At 47.6% G+C, this 19,711-nt stretch overlaps 2 protein-coding genes across 6 annotated transcripts in view; both read left to right on the top strand.

The window, feature by feature from the left end:
• Positions 1 to 19,711, top strand: part of ETS1 (ETS proto-oncogene 1, transcription factor) — a 514,297-nt gene that overhangs the window by 441,816 nt on the left and 52,770 nt on the right. The gene's annotated exons all lie outside the window — the stretch shown is intronic.
• KIRREL3 (kirre like nephrin family adhesion molecule 3) overlaps positions 1 to 19,711 on the top strand; it is a 270,297-nt gene that overhangs the window by 184,681 nt on the left and 65,905 nt on the right. For all 3 annotated transcript variants that reach the window (XM_061476132.1, XM_061476133.1, XM_061476134.1), the window contains 2 exons: positions 16,660 to 16,809; positions 18,540 to 18,689. In XM_061476132.1, coding sequence (XP_061332116.1) covers positions 16,660 to 16,809; positions 18,540 to 18,689 — 300 coding nt within the window. The remainder of the gene's footprint in view (positions 1 to 16,659; positions 16,810 to 18,539; positions 18,690 to 19,711) is intronic.

Below are 19,711 nucleotides of genomic sequence, written 5' to 3' on the forward strand. Positions count from 1 at the left end.
CTTTGCTCAAAGCTACAGCATTCCTGGCACAAAATCTACTGGGATCTGCAGTGGTGGGTCCCTTATTAGCTGATCTCTTCCAGCATGCAGTGAGGACTTGGACTGCTAACTGCTGTCATCACTGATGAAGGTGCTGTCCCCTCATGGCTTGGCAGCTTGGTGACAGGGAAGCTTGCCTTACCCCAAGCACTGTCACTCATGTCTCCCCATGAAGACACAATCACGATTGATTAGGGAAGGCATCTCCCATCTAACCTGCATTGATGCTGCTGTTCTTTATCTGATAAAAGCATTAGAGATGGAAGAGGCGAGTGGATGCAGTGAGCTCCGGAGAAGTTGTTAGAGATGCATTGTTATCAGCAGTGGTCTCATTGATATTTCTGTGGTGCTTTGTGTCTCTGTTAGCTAAACAAGGCAGGGATGCGAGCGAAACCTGAGGAAAAATCAGCATGCAGGCTGTCTTTTTGTCTAGTTTCAAGGGGAGACTTTGTCTGAGTTGGGTCAGCTGGAAAAGTGGGTAATGCAGGACCTTGCTGCTTCCCTTCACAAGGAAGAACTTCTGCCTAAGACCTCATCTCAATCTCCTCTCTGGCAGGTTAAAGCCATTCCCCCTCATCTTGTCCCTACGTACCCTTGTCCTAAGCCCCTCTCCAGCTTTCTTGTATCCCCTCTAGGCACTGGAAGCTGCTCTAAGGTCTCCCTGGAGACCTCACTTGTGAGTCCTAGATATTCACAAGGATGCTGCTGAAGGAAGGATCCCATGTGCCCTGCTTTCAGGCAGGATAGGAAACACCTCCTCAGCTTACTGCTTTACTCTGCCCCTTTGGATAGCGGGAGCAGAGTTTCATCCTTGTTGCTCTGGTTGTCTGTGATGCAGCTGAGCTACTCTACTGGTTGTAAATCTGACGCAAAGCTTGAGGGTTTTATAGTAACAGTGGTGTTGTAGCAGTTAATGGTCTAAGGGTATAATTTTACCTATTGATTGGAGTAGTGGTCCCCCATGGAAAGCTATTGCTGCGTGGTCTTCAGTAAATGAATACAATACTTCCTCACTCCCTTAGTGGCATGAGATAATTCAGGAGCTGCTTCTTGTGCTGTTCAGCCTGCAGGTGTGTGTGGGAGAATGAGGGATCACGTGGAATCTGTGTTCCCTCGCTTTGCAGGGACTTGAGGGCCTGCTAAAGATGCTTTGGGAATCTTAGGTTAATAAACACAGATCGATATCTGGGATGAGATTTAGAGTATCTTGGCTATTTGAATTCCATTGCCCTTGCACTCCCCTTAAGGTCCTGAATGGCATTTGAAATGGGATGTATATTAAAAGAACGTGCAAGCTGGTGGAGAAGAACTTGTCCTGTAAAATGCACCTGAAAAGGGGAGAGAGAACCTTATGTACTTCACCTTACCTTGGTGGTCACCTCCTGGTGTTGCTTTCTCCATTGGGTTAGGGCTGGTTTATTGTTGGAGGCAGGAGGAGCATGGCTTAAAGGAGACACATGGCTTCTCCCCCGGGAGGGTGACTCTGGCTTTCCCATCTCTGTGCTGCCTCCAGGCTGCCCTCTTAGTTTACATTGGAGCCTGTGGCTCTGTTGATAACTCTCCCCTCTCTGCAGAGCTGTTGCTGCAGCCCCGGGGTCTGTTGTTTAGTTTCCTCCCTCTGTGCCCATGGGACCCTGCCAGAGAGGTTGCTGGCAGGCAGTATTTCATCCACAGTCTAGGTCATGCTGTCAACGTGGTGTCCACCAGACCAGAACCTGGACATGCAGGTATGGCTGGGCCATCAAGTCAGGTTCTGATGATGCCATAAATCCTCCCAGCATAAACTGATAGCATGATTGTGAGGGAGCCTGCAGCTTGTTAAAGTAACTGGAAGCCATTGCTTCCAAGAAGGTGATCCAGTCTTCCACTTGGGAAAGAGGCAGGAGTGTGAAGAGTATATCCCCACTGAAGGCTGGAGAAACAAAGAGCGTCTCTTCTGTCATTATGAGGTCTGCTGCAAGGAAACACAGGGTCTGTTCCTTCCAGGTCTGGATCTCCAGCTGCCTTCCCCTGCAGGTAGACACACGTGCCTGCTTTCCACAAGCAGAGCCAGGTCGGAGCCTCACAGGCTGGAGCAATGAAGCAATACCAAGTTGCCACCGCTTAGAATATCAATTAAAACCACTGCATCTTGAAGTCCCGTGCTGAGACACACGCTCTGTATCGATAAACAGCCAGGCTTGCCATTAAAACAGACCTTAAGCCAGCAGAAACAAGTCAACTGTGCAGTTGTGAGCCAGAAACAAAACTGGTTAGAGGATTTCAAGCTAAAGCCATGCTGTGGGGTGGGAACTGATGTTGTGCTTGACAACAGAAGGGTTTCATCTTCACAAGAGAGCCTGTGGCTTTGGTATGATCTGAAAAGGCTGAAACAGTTCTGAAGCTCCATTCCCTGCTGGTTTCCCTGTGTGTCATTAGGTCGTGTAACATCACCTCTGCTCTGCAGTCCCAACCTGTATGATGAAGCTCCTTTCTTACAGGAGCAGTGTAAGACAGCTGTAGTTCACAGCCATAATGACAAACAGGAAGAAATTGTGTGTTTCAGGCCAACAAAATGAACTTATTCCTGTTTCTCAGTGAAGTGAGTTTTGGGTTTGCCTGAAAGATACTTATTTTGCATTATCATGCTCTGTTTGGGCTGGCATTTCTTCAACTCTTCTAAAAATCCATTCTTATCATAAGGAAATAGTGAAATATTGTTGTCAAGTATCAAGCTGAGTGCTGCAAGTCCTGATCTTTTTCTCCCCAAGCTGCTTGATGTACCTGGCCAAACCCTGCCATCTGTATTCACTAGATAAAACTGAAGTCTGTTGGCAGCCTTCAGGTTAAGGTTGATGAAGATAGAAGGAACAGGCATGGTCAAAGAGCTGAAGGATAGGTAGGGAGCTTGTGGGGTGGGGAGTGTGATTGCAATTCCCCTTGGCTGGGCAGCCAACATGACAGTTATTTAGTGCTCAGGGCTGCTAATCTGATCCTTCACAGAGCAGGGCAATCATGCTTCATTGCAGCAGCAATCTTGGGGCCTGTTTATACCCTTTTATGCCCACTATTTGCTCCCGTAAGTATTTACTCAATCTATAAATGCATTAATGGGACTAATACAGAGATATAACTTGAGATGGATTTTTTTTACAAAGATGAACCTTTTATATAGACAGGGGGAAAGAGAAGAGAAGCGAAATGTTCAGCGACTAATGATCCTCATCAATATTCATGAGGGATGGTATGCATCTCGAGACGTAAAATAAAGGAAGGAAGAAAGAGAGAAAGGCATTGACTTCTTTAGAAGCTAAATGAAATACTGAGGTTGACCTGGAGAGAAGTATGCCAGGTCCTTGCTGCCATCGGTTCTGACCAGGGTTCAGTTGAGGAGCGGATGTGCCGATATAGACAGTGTGGCCAGGAGCTATGAGGGTGTTTGCTGGCATGGTACCACAAGTCTTCAGCTGGGGATGAAGTCCACAGTGGGCTGAGTGCAGTACGAACAGGGAGAGAAGCGATCCCTGCCCCAGGAACCTCCATCCTAAGCCAGCTAAAGCTTGGGTATGGAACAGCAGCAAGGGTTGGGGCCAGTCTGGGCTGTCCCAGGTGAATCCTAGTTTGCATTGTCTCCAAAAGAGCTCTGGTCTCTGCCATTCCCTCCTCTGAAGTTGCTTGTTTGGGACTTTTAGAGGGTACAGTGGATTTTACTTGAAGCATGAGTGCCATAGGACTGAGTTACTGGGGAGAATTGTCCCTTGTGCAAGCAAATGGCTCATCTTACAAACATCTGTTTCTAGTGTTCATGTCTGTTTGTATAGGGGGAGTTGGTTTGTTCTTGAGGAAGACATACCTTTATCTACTGTGCTGTTCCTTCCTTTTTTTTTTGTGTTCTTTCTCTTCCTTCCTGTCCCTATTTCCCTCCCTGCCCTTCTCTTTGCTACAGCAGAAAATCTCCCCAAGCGTGCTGAACTTGAAGGTGAAATATTACCACCCCCAAATACTTGAAAGCAGAAGGGGGAACCTTGATCCTTCCCTGCTTCAGTCTTTTGTTAGCTGGAGGATAAGGAAAGCCTCTGCAGAGAAAACACCTGTGGTACGGGTTTGTCAGAAGGATGTAGCTGTAGACAGGCAGCAGTGACAGCAGAGGATGGAAAGAACCAGGGTCTGAATAACCAAATTTACCTGCTGAAAAGAGCACAGGAGGCCTCCCCTCATCCCCGTTCTTCTGCAAGTTGCCCTTGCCTCCCTCCGCTTCCAAGGCTGCTCCTTTTCATGTCGGTGACATCCCTTCCCTCCTCTGAGTGACAGCCGTCCCACCCCCACCAAGGTCGTCTGCCCTTGAGACCATCTTTGATCTGTGCCCTGATAGAAGGGCCGAGTATTGACTTTGGCTTCGGCTTCATTAAGAGGCAGCCTCATTTGTCAACTTGTTTGTTTCAATAGCTGCTTGGGAGACGGCGGTGCCCCGGCCCCTCCTTGCTCAGCCAAGGCGTTAACTCCCTTCTCAGGGGTGTGCAGGCAAGGTCGTTGCAGGTGGCCTTGCATAGTCCTCTCCCTCTCATTAATCCGTGTCACGGAGGGTTTAAGCAAGATTAGAGCCACTCGGCTCTTGGATAGAGTCTTGAGGCTCTGAGTGCTGCGAGAAGCTGTGTGTAGGTGAGTTCATATGCAGTGCTCCCGCATGGAAAGGCAGGTCCTGTCTGCTCGAGCTGGGGTCTCATAGTGCCATCCTTGCAGGAGCTTCGCTAGGGCTGGTTGTAATGATTGCAAGCAATGAAGATTCATTTCTCTCGTCAGTTGTCATCAGGTAATGTGTCTGCCAATAATAGCTTCTGGTTTTAATGCAGGTGCTCAGGTGAGGTTAATCAAGTTACCCAGGCCCTTTTGGTTTTGCCTTTTCTGTTGGTTAGTGAATAATGTATTGACAGGGGGTTTGCTTGTAGTGTTCGACCTCTCTAGGAATTACCTGCTGTGATGCAGGTCCCCAGGAGTTAGATGAGCTTTAAGGTCCCACCCAACCCAAAGCAGTCTGTGGTTCTGTGATCTTTCCCCAAAATCATGTGAAATTCCAGACGTTAGCGTTCCCAGGGTAATTTAAGGATTGGGAATGCGTTGGCATGACCGCCTCGTGAGGCAGAGAGGTTCCTAGCAATGCAATATCCCACCCTTTGCTTAGATTCAGACCAAAGGGCGAAAGCTGTGCTGCTAAGGACAGATACCTGCTGCTAAGGACAGATACCTGCAGCACCGGGTGCTTCCAGACCTATCTGACCTTGTGCAGGAGAAGCAGATGAAATGAAGAAGCCAGACTTCCCTGAGCTACCAACTGGGCTGCAGTTTGCTGCAGACCTCAAAGTCTCCCTGCCCTAGTGGGGATGGGGGTAGTGGTGCTGTTTCTTTACTCCTGAGAAATACAGCATGTGCTGAGCCTTTGAGGGAGCAGCAGCCCAGCCCATGGGAAGGGAAGCAGCTCAAAACCCAAGGCGCTGAAGCTGGGTTGTGCTGCAGGACTTAAAGCTGCTTCTGGTGCTGGCTCTCCTGAGTAACTCCTCATTGCTGACAGCAAGGAGGGAGCTTAGGGAAGATGTTCCTGGCTGTTGCCACAGGCGTTTCGCAGATCCCGAGGGAAAAAGGCATCGGTAATCGCGCAACTCCACGTGGGCTGCGATGTGACTGGCACCGGAGTGTGCTGTGGGTCCCTGCAGCCCTGGGAGCATGGGGTAAAGCCAGGGAGAATACTAACTGTGGTGGTGGAAATGGCCCTGGGATTAGAGAGCAGGTTGTAAAAGGAGAGACTGGAGGAGGTAAATTTATATAGTCTGGAGGAGGCTCAAGGGGAGACACGACCAGAGTCTATAAATACACGCAGCAATAGAAACCAAGGGAGGAAATTATTCAGAGGAAGGGAAGACAAGGAGCAGTGCCTGAAGCAAAGGCAAGAAAAGTTTATGCTGGGTCTTGAGTAGAAGGAGATGGGCCTTCAGCATCAGGCATCTGGCCAAGACGGGTACTGCTGCTGCCACCCTGTACTCCCCATCCACTCTGAAGCCTCACAAAGCCAGTTTCTCTATCTCCTACTGGGCTTTGCTTTGTTTTACAGCAGCCCCACCTCATTTCTTCCCTGCCAGCCGTCTCACACGGGTATCCTGCACTAAGCCATCCCAGCATGCCTTAGAAGGTTTAATAAAACAGATTGAGATGCATTGGGGCTTATGGCTTGACAACTAGCTCCCCTTGGACAAGAACATTTGCCTTCGCTGGGTGACAGTGCTTTGAGTCCGCAGCCTTAGGCGCTGTAGCTCATTGCTAGTCATCTCTCCAGTGAATAATACACAGGCCTGAATATTTGTCTGCATACATCTTCCTTTCCTATAGGGTAATTTAATGTTATCTTTGGGCCTTCTGCTCCTGAGATGAAGAGATTACTTCAAACCTGCAGCCCACAACCACAGCCATTGGTTTCAAACACCATTAAGTTTCATTATAACAAATAAACACTGCAATGACATTTATAAGTTACCAGAGAGCACAGAAACACAAATATGAAGCAGATAAACTGCATTTGATCCAAATAATTACTGCAGGCAATATTGAGCTCAGGCTGAGCTGGCAGCCGGGTGCCGAGTAATTTATAGGAGTCTGTAAGGCGCTGTGTTGCACATTGCTGCTTAAAAATTATGATGATGGTTATGTGTCTCTCTCTCTAAAGCCTTAAACAGGTTGTGTTCCTGCCTTGGGGGAGGCAGGAAGCTTTTCCTCAAGCCAGAAAGGAAGGTGGCCCTAAATGTGTGGCTGTTACTAGTTTGGGGACTTCTCTATCCCCGTTCCTCAGCATTTTAGCCCAAGCAGGGTCCTGCAGTTGAGGTTTGTGCTTGAAGCTGCAAAAGAGGCTTTTCTTTATGTACATATTATCATTTTGCCCTGTGGATTTCTATCCTCAACTGTGGACTCATCAGGTTTCAAGAGGGGGGAATCCTTTGAGAGAGGTTTTTGCTGTAAGACAGTGCAATACCATAAGAACTCCACTCCTTTCATGTTTGACTCCCAGCTTTACGCTACCTGCTCTTAACCCTGGTTGAGGAAACCCCATGAGGAACACCAGGTAGAAAAGCATCTGCTCCCAAAACCTGAATGAAAAGGGGGCTTGTGTGTGTGTAAATTCTCTCAAAGCTTTGCCTTTCTGCATAGGGCTGAGGGTTTGTCTGCTTCGGAGTGAGAGCACGTCATCTCCTAAGTGAGCCACGTGGAACTTGTCATGGGATGGAAAGCTTCCGATGTGCTGCAGGCATAGAGGCTCAACCCAGGAGGGGGCTCAGGAGCAGCTGGGTTTATTGATGAGCATCTCTCATTACCTGCTCATTAACTCAGCAGCCTGGAGTGTGCTAATCTTCTCCTGGACTGGGGTTTTGTACAAGCAGGCCATTGACTCTGCAGTGGGGACCATTGAGAAGGAGATAGTAACAGAACAAAGAGCAAAGTGTGGTGTTTAAGTACATCCGAGCCCCTTTCTGACATGTCCTTTCTCTTCAGCAATACAGTAAAGATGTCGCTGGGTCCATTAGCCCGGGGCTTCTACCAAGGGTGCACATGGACAGATAAAGCAGTTGCAGGGCAATAAATATTGACTGTATTCATGTTTTGTAGTACCACAGACTGGTTCAGGTTGGAAGGGACCTTAAACTCACCCGGTTCCAACCCCCTGCCACAGGCAGGGACAGCTTCCACTAGAGCAGCTTGCTCCAAGCCCCTGTGTCCAACCTGGCCTTGAGCACTGCCAGGGATGGGGCAGCCACAGCTTCTCTGGGCACCCTGTGCCAGCGCCTCACTGTGTTTGCTCTCATTTTTCATGGCTCTTGGCTTCATAGGGCAAAACCAAGTCAAAACCAGGAGCCAGTTGTTGTAGGCAATGGTGCAGGTCACGGGCTTCCTCTGTAATGCTTGAGCAGTGGAGAAATGCACTTTCTAGGCATTTTCCTGGGTCTGTGGATGCAGTACAGCAATGTTTGTCAGGGGATGGAGCTGTTATTAGGCTTTCATGTGTAGATAGTTGTTGAGCACCTTTCTCAGGTAAAAAAAGAGTGGCCATGACTGTGAACCATCTCCTGCTCAGATGATGATCTGCTCCCTTTCTGTTCATTTAACATCCCCTATCTCCTCCTGTCTTTCCCCTGCCACTTTTATTTGTGTATTGCACATGCTTAACTTTAGGCTGCTCTTCAGAATAATTTAACTCTAAATATGAATCTTGCATGTAAAAAGGGAAGTGCACATATTTACAATCATTTCTGCTTGGCAAAATCCAAACAAACAACAATTACAGCAGAAACCTGCTCATTCTCATTCCACTTCTTCTTCAGACCTGGTAATTCATGCAAGGCAACCTGAAGCAATCTCACCCTGCTTCTTAGCTCAGCTAAACAGGGAGGTGGAGCAAGTCTTCAGCCTTGGTGCATCACGGTTTGGGTTAGAAGGGACCTTGAAGATCTTCTAGTTCCAACTATGGATTCATAATGCCGTGTAGTTAGGAGCTACCCCAGAAGAAATGTGGTCAACGTTCAGTGCAGACAGTGGCCTCTCAATGTTTAGGGGCAGGAATAAGGTTTGTTCTTGTGTTTCCCTACCTCGATACATGCAGTTATTTTGAGAAGGAGCAAATCTTCCAGTAGGTTTAGGGTTAAATATCTGCATTTTGTCTTCTGAAACGGGTCTTTGTGTTTATTTTGGCCTAGAAAAGAAAAGGCTCTGGAGAGACCTTAGAGCAGCTTCCAGTGCCTAAAGGGGCTACAAGAAACCTGGAGAGGGGCTTTGGGCAAGGAACTGGATGAGCTTTAAGGTCCCTTCCAACCCAGACCAGTCTGGGATTCTGATTTCTCTCTGTGCCTCAAAGCAAATGATAACAGATCTGAAAACTAAGTGTGGAAGTGAAACATGGTGTGACCCAAGGTGAGCTCTTTGGTCTGACTTTTCCACCCTGTGGGCTGCACAGCTTCCAGTTGCTTGGGGGCAGAGCAAGACTTTGAAATCTCCAAATCTTTTGTGAAATGCATTATTCATCCTCGTTTTCCTGTGGATGAGTGTCCTGCTTGCCCTATCACTCAAAGATAAGCTGAGATTATTAGGGCTGTATTTCAAAAGAGCCTCCCTGATCTGGGAAGAAAGGGTGGGATAAGGCGATGCATCTGGATTCAATGTTATCCAGGGCTGTGGAGAGATTTCAGAAGGTCGCAAGGGTTAAAATCCTTAGGGATTTTATCCAGGAGACTGCTCAATAGCTTGAGCATCAGCTGTTATTTCAGGAGGAACTCTTCCTTTTCCTCCTTTGGGAGTTCGAGTGGGTGACTTTAGGTCCCAGGAGTGTCTGTGCAAGGCTCCTGCAGCTAAGGACACGCCGACCCTGTTCTGAACACCTTCTACCAGCTGCAGATAGTTCACATTGGAAATGCATCTGTAGTTGCCACGGCTGGAGTCACCGGAGCATCGCCTCCTCTTCTCTCCAGCCCATCAGCCTGGCCGTGGTGGAGCTGTGCCAGGACAGCTGCACCTTGACAGAGAGCAAATAGTAATTCATTATCCTGCGACAGGTTCCTGGGCAGTGCTGATAGCAAAGTGTTTCTTAGAGTCACTGGCAATTTTCAGGGGGAGCTGGAGCCTCCAGGAGGATCAATGTGAGGAAATCTATTCCCCTCTGCTCATGAGAGCAAAGCAGTGCATGTCTCAAGTGAGGGATGCTGATCGGTGCTGTGCCCGGGGGTTCCAAATAGCTTGTGGTGCTGTTGCCCTTGTTTCTAGGAAGAGCAGGCATCACCCCTGTACCCCACGCAGCCTCAGCCATTAGCTTTAGTAACACAAAGAGTTTTGCCTCCTGTCCCCCTCTGCAAAGCCTCATCTACCTCTGCTCCAAGAACAAAACTTCACGGTGCCAGCCCCTGGAGCTGAAAGCCACCTCATTCAGCTTGCTGCTCCTGTCTCCAACCAGGAATAGTCCTCTGCCTCCCAAAGCTCCTCTCACTGTTTTCCTCACTCTGTTAGTTTGTCTAAAACAAGATAATGCTTCAAGCTTGGCTTTCTCTGGGCAGCAGGTTCCCATGTGGTTGTTAAAACAGTTCGTTCAAATCCATTGAGTTGGAATATTCAGTGCAATTCAGTGTGTAAGTTCACTTGAACAGTGACCTTAGAGACTGACTTTTTGGACTTACTGACTTGAACTTTTGGGGGACAGCTTAGGTTTGCTTCCTTGTTGCAGTGCATTAGTTGGTTTCCTATCGGTGTAGCTAACAGGTTTTTAATCTCACTAGAGGCAATTCTCGAAGCTGGTGCAGGGAGGAGGTAGCTAATAAATAACCCACAGTAAGTATACTCTTACACCTTCTCCAATTGGTAGCTAATAACTGAGCAGACGATGACATTTAAGCCCTTTCTGCATGGCTGATCAAACTACTCACAGTGACTTTGAAAGCAGTGCTGGGATTTCATGTGGGTATCAAAGCGAGTGGAGCACTCGAGGGTTCAGATCTCTCTCTTGTGTGACTAATAGACAAAAAGATTTCTAAAAGGTCTAATATCTTATTCAGAATTTCCCTGTCTCCCATTTGAAGCTGCTTAGTGGACACAGTGGGATGCTGGTGTGTCTTGTCTATGTAGCATTAGGAAAACATCAGCCATTGCTGCGGGATGAGGCTTGCTCAGAGCTGGTGTATGTCCCAGAGGCCAAACTGAAGAGCAGAGCACCTTAAACTCAGCTCTGACTCTTGGCACTGTTTTTCCTGGGGTGGTCCCTGCATCCAGGATCATTTTGGCTTTGGTTTCATAGAAATTCAGCCCACTTTTTGCCCTCCATAGCTGTGCAGCTGGAGTTCATAGAATCCCAGACTGGTTTGGGTTGGAAGGCACCTTAAAGCTCATCCAGTTCGAACCCCCTGTCACAAGCACAAGAGGCACCTTCCACTAGAGCAGGTTGCTCCAAGCTCCATCCAGTCTGGCCTTGAGCATTGCCAGGGATGGGGAAGCTACAGCTTCTCTGGGCACCCTGTGCCAAATGAGTTGATGGGGACTGCCAGGCTTTGCTTGCTGGGATGCTTCCAGGGGAAGGTGAGTCCCATCTCCTACAGCTTTGCACTGGGAGAGGGGATGCACTCAATGCAACCTGGTCAGGAAGGACCAGGCTGCCACTTGCCTCTCCAATACAGCTGCTTCATTCCTTGACTGACGGGTGTTGTGCTTTTCTATTTCAAATGGAATAATTCAGCAGCATTGAGCACACAGAAGCCATGTGAGCTGGATTTACGTAGTCAAACTAAAAAAGGCCAAACTGACATTTTTGCTCAAATGGACTTTATTTTTTTTTCCCCCCAAGGAAACAAAATAAAATAACAGTAAGCTTATGCAAGGGCTGAACTCAAGCTACCTTTCATTTTAATTCCATGAAGCTGAAAGGATGTACATGACGTATCACCAACAAGTGACCTTCCCCTGGGGATGCTGCTCCATGTCTCCTAATGCAGACAGCATTGTTGGTTTGATTCATCTGCTCCTATTTGGGGAGACCCAAGCTTTTTTCTTCTCCTGAGGTGCAGGAAAAGCTTGCCCTCATCCTTGTCTATGCCCCTGGGGACACTTGGATGTCCCTTTCCTTTCAGTTCCATGGGCACACAACCTCAAGGCTGGTTTGGGTGGCATCTCTCAGTGGGGGGATAACTGGGAAGCAGGTAATGAGGGGCTGTGCTGCCTGCCTGCTCTTCCCTGTTTGCTCTGTGCTTCCCCAGTGACTGACAATTCCAGGGAGTGTTGTAAATAATGTAAAGCTTTTGTCTGCTTGCTTTTCCTCATCGTCTAAAAATCAATGCGGGTGCGGGGTTTCAAGCACAATGGGCCTTATGCAGGTAGCTGCTTGTCCTTAGCTTGGAGGAGAAGACCCTTTGAGCACTGAGCACCAGTCTATTTGTCACGGGATCAATAGCTGAAGGTGCATTGAGTGTGCAGAGACAAACCCTCATCTGTGGGGAAGGTGTACACATGCATCCATGCCCACCCTCCCTTCCCAGGCCTCTCTATGGACAAGAAACGACTATCTCCAGGCATCACATAGTGAGAAACCAGCCCTGGTTTGAGCTGGGCTTAACCCAGCCGTGACTTTACATGGGGACACTCAGCGGCACTTGGTCTGAAGGGGAGCCCTTCTAAGATGATGCGTAGTCTTTGGTTGTCACACAGCAGCCCCCTTGATCACCCTTCTATTGCACGTTGTGCCAGCTCTGAGCCAGAGGAAGGATTAGCTCTCTCCATCAAGGGCCAATGGAAATGTCCCACCACTCGTAATCACTGCGCCTTTCATTCCTGAACAGTAATATTTTTACGAGGAGCTTCATATCTTTTCCTCGACTAAAAGGAGTAATTCTTTTCAGAACACAATGGAAATTCAAAGCTCCACTTACATAAAAGGAGCCACAATGTCTCCATTTCTAATGAGTCATTGTTCCCTCTTTAAGTCCCTTGCTTCTTACTACAATGCTCACTTCTCCTGGGTAATGAAAATTTAACTATCTGCTGTTCCCGTTTGCCTCTTGTCTTCCTGCAGCAAGTTGTCTGCAGCCAGGCTGCTCTTTACACAGGAGGCTGCAAGCTGAAATCATTCAGACAGGAACTCGTGCAAACAGATTTCAGTCTTCAGAGAGCTTTGAAAAGCCAGTCACCAGCTCAGGCCTTGGCAATGGAAGGAGCTTCAAGGTGCCGCTGTGTCACAGATGCCCTGGGTGACCTTGGCAATGTCATTGTGGAGGTGCTTCCCACCGTTTTCTGGGTTGTAAAATGGGAATTTTGGTCCTTCTCACCATCCATGGGTGTCGGGGCTTCTCTGAAAAGGAATGCTGGTGGTGTGATTTCCCTTGGAAATCACAAACATAACAGAATCCCAACCTTTGTTTGGAAGAACAAGGCAACATTACAGAGAAACATTGAAACCCAGGGAGCCACAGGTGCAAAATCCATTAAGGAAACATAAAGAGTTCTAAAGGTGTTCTCTCTTTTCTTTTTTTCCTTCCTTTTTTTCCTTCCTCTTTCATGACATGTTTGTGACTTCATAAAGCTCCTGCCTGTGATGTTTGAAAGCAGGGTTAGCGTTATCACCTGTTCACCGTGCCTCCTTTGTTCTCCCAGTTTGTTCCTGCCATTTAGGATCCTAATAGCTGTGAGAAATGCCCCCCCCCCCCCCCTTTTTTTTGTTTTGGAGATACTTCCCCCAGGAAGACAGGGATTGCAGGGCCAGGGAACAGGTCACGCAGTCTGCTGGCAGTGTAAATAGCTCCTCAGGGAGCGAAGCAAAAGCAGCAACCAAGGGAAGATGAGGCTCTGAGATCAAGAGCCTCTCGCGCTTTCTCTGACATCAAAGCCCTCCTCTACAATCGCGGGTCAACCTGCAGCTGACAACCTGCCTTCAGCAGAAGGGCAGCTTGAGAGTGCAGATAGGACTTGGTCATCAGGCTGGAACATGGCCAGGAGGCATGGTTAGCATCTCATTTACATACCTATTTGCTTTTAAAAAGGAAAGAAATCCACAATGAATTCGGAGTAATAATATTTGCTTCTGTGTGGTGTATCTCCTCTCATCTGGATGAAGAGCATGGATGCACTGGGGGAGGCAGGGTTGGTGCTGAGTGACTCTCGACGATGCTTGCAGGAAGGGTCCATTGGTTTAATGGAAGGTGTCCTTGCCCATGGCAGAGGATTGGGGCCAGACGAGCTTTAAGGTCCTTTCCAACCCAAACCGTTCCATGATTGTACGATTTGGAAAGCCAGGTTATAGTTAAAACAGGATTTTTTTGGCTAATACCCTATTTGTTGGAAAGGGAGAGAATGGGAATCTTCCAGTTGTTCATGGGAAAAATACCCAATTGACTGTTGCAGCTCATTTTCTAGTAGCTGAAAGCACTCAACCTGCACTCGTAAATCACCTTCTCCCAATCTCCCCATTTCCAGTTATTTTCTGTCAAGTACCTTATCTCCCTCAAAACTTTTCTGCAAATGACTTGTTCCTTTGACATTAAGACATAAGACGGCTGAAAGCTGTAACGTGGATGGTCCTCTGATCTTCCAAACCCAGTTAAACCCAGTAATCAGGCTTTAAGCTGATTTGAGCTCTGCCTTCAATGCTTCCTAAATTTTCTTTGCTGCTTTTTTATCTGTGATTTAGGGAGCGATGATCCTGCTGTGGAGCAGGGACTGGGCCAGGTAATGCTCTTAAGGTCTTTCCCCCCATCTCTCCTCTTCCATAACTGAGCTTTTGTAGCTGAGATGGAGCCTTAAACCAAGAAAAGGGGATGGTTTCAAGTGACAGCTTTTCACACCGAGCAAAGAGAGGGAAGGAAAAGGCAGGAAGCATATGCCATGTTTTGCTCTGATTTTCCTCAGCCATCAGCTGCTCTCTAAAACAAATCAGGAAACAAGAAAAACCCCATCCCAAACCAGCCCTAAAAAGAGCTTCATTTCCAACAGCAATTACCAAATGGAGCCTCTGCTTAACGGCCGTTTTCAGAGGGCATGGACACTGCTTTCTGCTTCTGCTTTCTCCTGATGACTCTTGCAGCTCCCAGCTGACAACCTGATAATTCTCAGCGATGAAACAATCTCCCTGGGTTATTGCAGCATTCCGGCGCTGTCCTTGCTCGCCTTGAGAATTGTCAGGATTATGGAGTGAGCCGTGAAAACGCAGTTAGCGGGTGGAAAATAGGTAATGAAAGGAAAGAGAAACAAAACAACGAAGCAAAATGCTCTCTTTTTCCTGCTTCCTTCCCTAATTTTCACTCTTATCCCCACTTTTCCCTAATAGTGCTTGTCCTTTTTCAGTCCGAATAAAATACAGAGGTGATTGAATGTTCCCTTTGCCATCAAGTTTCTAAATCTCAGTTCAGCATAACCAGGGTTGTGAGGTCTTTCCCAGCAGAAAGAACTGGAATCTGCCTTGGAATAAACCTTCTGTGTGTGCAGCACCGCACTGACAGTAACCAGTGTGTTTCATTGGAGCGCTCGTGATGAAAATCAGATTTCCTTGCAAATATAGGGGTGCAGGAAGAGTTAGGACCTCGGAAATACCTAGGAATATTGTCCTCAGGGTATGTGAAAACCTTTGAGCAGGGTTTTCTAACCTGCTGTATGTAAACCAGTAGAAAGGATGGCTGTGCTCTTCCCCAGGCATCTTTAGGTGCCCAAGAGGAAGTTTAAGTTAAGCTGAGCTAAATTAAATAGAAGTGTTCACATGGGGGCATGTAATAGTTTAAGCTAGAAGATGATTGAGTGTTGTAGCTCTGTCCTGCAGGCAAGGCCTGGCAACTCATTTGGAAACAAGTTTAGTTGTGAGAACTTGTGTCACACTTAACCTTGGTTTGGGATTAATCATCAGTCAATGATTAAACTGAGTTAATGTAAATTAGGATTGAATTGATTTAGGGAGGTTCACAAGGAGACTTGTCCTGGTTTAACAAATGGATTTTAAAGAGAAACTTTTTCTTCAGCCCGGTATGATGCTGGGCATTGAACTGACATTCAGCTGAGCGGTGGGGGCTTTTGATGCTGTGCCTGGTGCGGGGTGATAATTCACACAGCAAGGCCCCTGAGCCTGAGAACCCCTCGGGTAACACAGCAAGCCACAATCCAGTCGTTCCGCCTTGCTCCCAGCTCCTCATTTTTCAGATCTCTCTTATATGTAGAAGGAGACCAAGATGCTAAAGTGCTGGCAAAAGGACGATGCTGTTTGGGTGCTTGGCACAAAGGACCCTGCTCACAAGGTGCCCAGGTATCAGCCAATCAGCCTGAAATGGCTTTGCATTTAGAACCTTTTACCATCTGACTGTGGCACTAAGCACAAGCTTGTAGCACAACAAGGTGTCTCCCTAAGATATATTTGGTTTAGGGGTGCTTTGGCAGCATTTTGTGTTGGTATTAAAATGTTCTCCATAGCAGAGGTGTTCCAGATTTTGGAGCATCACTGTGGCCTCATCTGGACTTGCTCCACATCCCTCTTGTGTTGTTGCTCCAGAGCTGGATGCAGGACTGCAGGGGAGGGGGATCTCAAAAGTAGGATTTAATCCTTTCAATGTTTTTCAACTGTGGCAAGGCCGAGGAATGATGATGTATTTCAAAACATGAATATAAAACATACTGCATTATGTGGCTGCCCCATCCCTGGCAGTGTTCAAGGTCAGGTTGGATGGGGTTTGGAGCAACCTGCTCTAGTGGAAGGTGTCCCTGCCCATGGGAAGGAGTTGGAATTGTATGAGCTTTAAGATCCCTTCCCACCCAAACCAGTCAGTGATTCTATAATTAGGTGCAGTCAAAATATGACTGCTGCCTTGAAGGCTGCTGTTGATCACGATGGCTGAAACACTAGCACCACAGTTCGGAATAAAATAGGTAGAGGAAATGCCTGGCACCTCTTCGCTGTGTCATTTGTCCCCAGGGAAGAAAAGCATTGCAAACAGTTGTCTGAGTGTATGAGGGGGCAGTAAGTAACCATGTAATTCAGAGCTGCAGAACACAGCTTCGGGCTCGTGCTGCGGCAGGAGCATCTTGTGCTGATGCATCCCAATGTATTACATGGAAAACCACCAGAGAACTGAATTCCTCTTCCTCCTGTGTTCCGCTTTTCAGGTCAAGCGTCCTCCTTCACACAGCAGCCCCAGGACCAAGTGGTGATCGCTGGTCAGCCCGTGACACTGCTGTGTGCCATCCCCGAGTACAATGGCATTGTGCTGTGGATTAAAGATGGGCTCGCCCTTGGTGTCGGACGGGACCTCTCCAGTAAGTCGGGGTAATACCCTACCTAAGCATGATAAATAGAGCTATCCCTGCTCAAAGGCACAGGTGCAGCCACAATATTTGGAGGCTGATGAGTGCTTCCATTTCAGTTACAAATCCCTCCACCTAGCTCAAACAGCAGCATTAAGAGTGGGACTGAACAAACCTCTTTTCACTCTCACTCAAACCCAAACTGCTGGTTTCCCTGCAGGTGTAACCTGACCCTTTGGAAAGCATCACTTTTGTTTGGGTTGGCTTTAGGAAAGGGATGTTGTGCTTCCAAAACACAGCCTGAAAGTGTTCCTAGATGTCAGAAGTGCTGGTTTTGACACTCTCAAGAAAGGAAACAAAGTCTCTGTTTGCACATAAATGTGTTTATTGCAGCCCAGCGGAGCTGACAAGGACTTGTGGCTTCCTTCAGCTGTGCTTCTGGCAATTATAGTCTGGTCACAAAATTCCCCAGACTTCCTGTTCCTTAATCCCACACATGCATTGGGATTGAGGGCTTGGTGCAACTCTGAAGGGGTTATACAGTTTATATATTTTGCTGGAAAATAGTAATCTTTTAGTGAAATATTTCACATCACCAATGGAGAGTGTTTGCTTGACTGCCAGAAACCTAGGAAGGCGCTGAACCCTCCAGCCTTGTCCCCTGAGCATGGCAGCAGTTGTACACGTGTGACATTGCCTCTGCTCAACTTCTGCATAGCACAGAGAGGGTTTTCCTTCCAGGCAAGCAGCAGTGTTCAGACACCAGGGGAGGATTGGTGTTTTGCAGCCTCCAGGCTAACGTGCAACGCTTGCTTTACCTTGTCCTCTTTTTTCTCTTTAATACATATGATTACTCATTTCTCAGACCTTCCTGGGCGAGCAGTCCCCTCTTGAGCTGGTTTTCAAAGCTCCATGCTGCAACTTTTACATACACTAGAGAGCTGAGCTTCCCATGCAAGACCTTGCAACACGAATGGCTAGCAACAGCTTCACTGCAGCACGTAGCTCGTGTGAATGACTTCCACAGTTAACAGAGCTGGGGCTGCTTTAAGGGAGAGGAGCTGCCAGCTCGCATGATACCAGCTCAGCCAGTGATCTCATTAGCTAAATACAAACAAACCCATCATTTGTATTTCTTGCGGTTCAGGAGAGCAAATCCTGCTGTTGATAGCTGGGGAAACAACAAAAACACAAGAGCGTGCCAAGCTGCCTGCGTTACGCAGCACATTAATCACCAGCGCCAAGAGGGATGGGGTGATGGCAGCTCTTCCTTCTGTGCTGCTTCAGATGTCTCAAAACACAGGGCAGGCTGGGAAGGGCTGTTGGTACCCCCTTACAGCCCTGCCCAACCATCACACAGATCTCATAGCGGATGTGCTTCAGGGTTTCACCACTAGCACGTGGGTAGCTGACTGAAGGAGTTAAGGCAATCCCTTGACAGGTCTCAGAGGAGTAGGAGGTGATGGGTGTCCTGGTGGGAAAGGCTCATCCCTTTTCCTAGGGATTTCAGTGATTACTCCTTCATCAGCTCTTTCTTTTTCAACTCTTAGTACAAAACCCACAGCCTGTTTTGGAATGGTTTGGGTTGGAAGGGACCTTAAAGCTCATCTGGTTGCATGGGCTTACACTACAAGACTAAACGTGTTTCCCAGATCTGGGGGGCTCCGGACCCATGCTCTATCCCCTTCAGCCTCGGGTTGATGGGTCCTGCTGCCTCCTGACTCGTGCCTTTTGTTCTGCAGGTTACCCACGCTACCTGGTTGTAGGAGACCACCTGTCTGGGCAGCATCACTTGAAAATCCTGAGAGCTGATCTCCAAGATGACGCTGTCTATGAATGTCAGGCCATCCAAGCAGCCATCCGATCCAGACCTGCCCGGCTGACTGTTCTCGGTGAGTCCCATCTCCTCATCATGTTGTAGGTTGTTTGCCTCTTGTTCTTTGTGCTCACGGTCACACCAAGTTGCTTTGGGAGAGAAAATGTTTTGTTGCTAAATCAAGAGGACTGGAAATCAATCCATCGTGCTGCGTCTTGATCCCGAGAAGGGTAGCAAAGGAAGCTGTTTAGGGAGTATGGCATTCGTGGAATGAGTAACAGAGGCACAGAATGTTTAGTACTTCCGCTCTGCAAATATACGTGCTGGTTGAAGAGTGTATGTGCATAAATTGAAGAGTGTTGGTGCCATCAGTGCGACGTGTGTTATCCTTGCTGCAGTGCCCTTTGGTGGTAGGATCAGGAGGACTTTACCACTCAAGGAAAGGCTGGTTTCCCTACATATATTTTCACTCCTAGGTTTTATTATCATGTGTTTCTCACTAATCAGTCTTATCCTTGAGCAACACAGGGGGATGTTATATGAGATTACAAACAGAAATTGTCTCCCAACATCTCCTAAAGACCCTTTGTGAGTGGCAGAAGGGAGAGTAGCACTGGCTAAGGTGAAGGGCTCTGTCTGGCAAAGTGATGTGGAGTGCTGGGAAAAGGCAGGCTGCATCAGTATGACTTCCCAGAATGGATGTGGCTTCAGGGAAGTGAATGGAAATGGTATCTTTCTTGAAAAGCTTGGACAAAAACCAGTATGCATTGCTGAATTGATATGTCCTGAACTTCTGCAAGCCATGTCACCTTTCCTTCCTTCACCTGGGCTCCCTCCTTGTGTCACAAAGGCAGAATACATTGCTGGAGCCAGACAAAAGAAATAATGTTATTTAATTAGAGCTAAAGATTTCAAACCTAATTTAGTCCCAGGGCGCAGGGGTGTACGTCAGCGCTCAGAGCTGCTGCACAGCGTTGATTGAGCAGAGCGAGGCTTTTATGGATCAAAAGGAAATCGTTATTATCTTTGGGGTTATGGAATGTGTTGAATAGATGGTAGTTAATGTTTATGTGAATATACATGGTAGTTGCTAATTGG

Source organism: Pezoporus flaviventris, unplaced genomic scaffold, assembly GCF_033815535.1.
Source record: "Pezoporus flaviventris isolate CSIRO_AGI_PZ_B2104156 unplaced genomic scaffold, CSIRO_AGI_Pfla_v1 ptg000093l, whole genome shotgun sequence".
Lineage (NCBI taxonomy): Eukaryota > Metazoa > Chordata > Aves > Psittaciformes > Psittacidae > Pezoporus > Pezoporus flaviventris.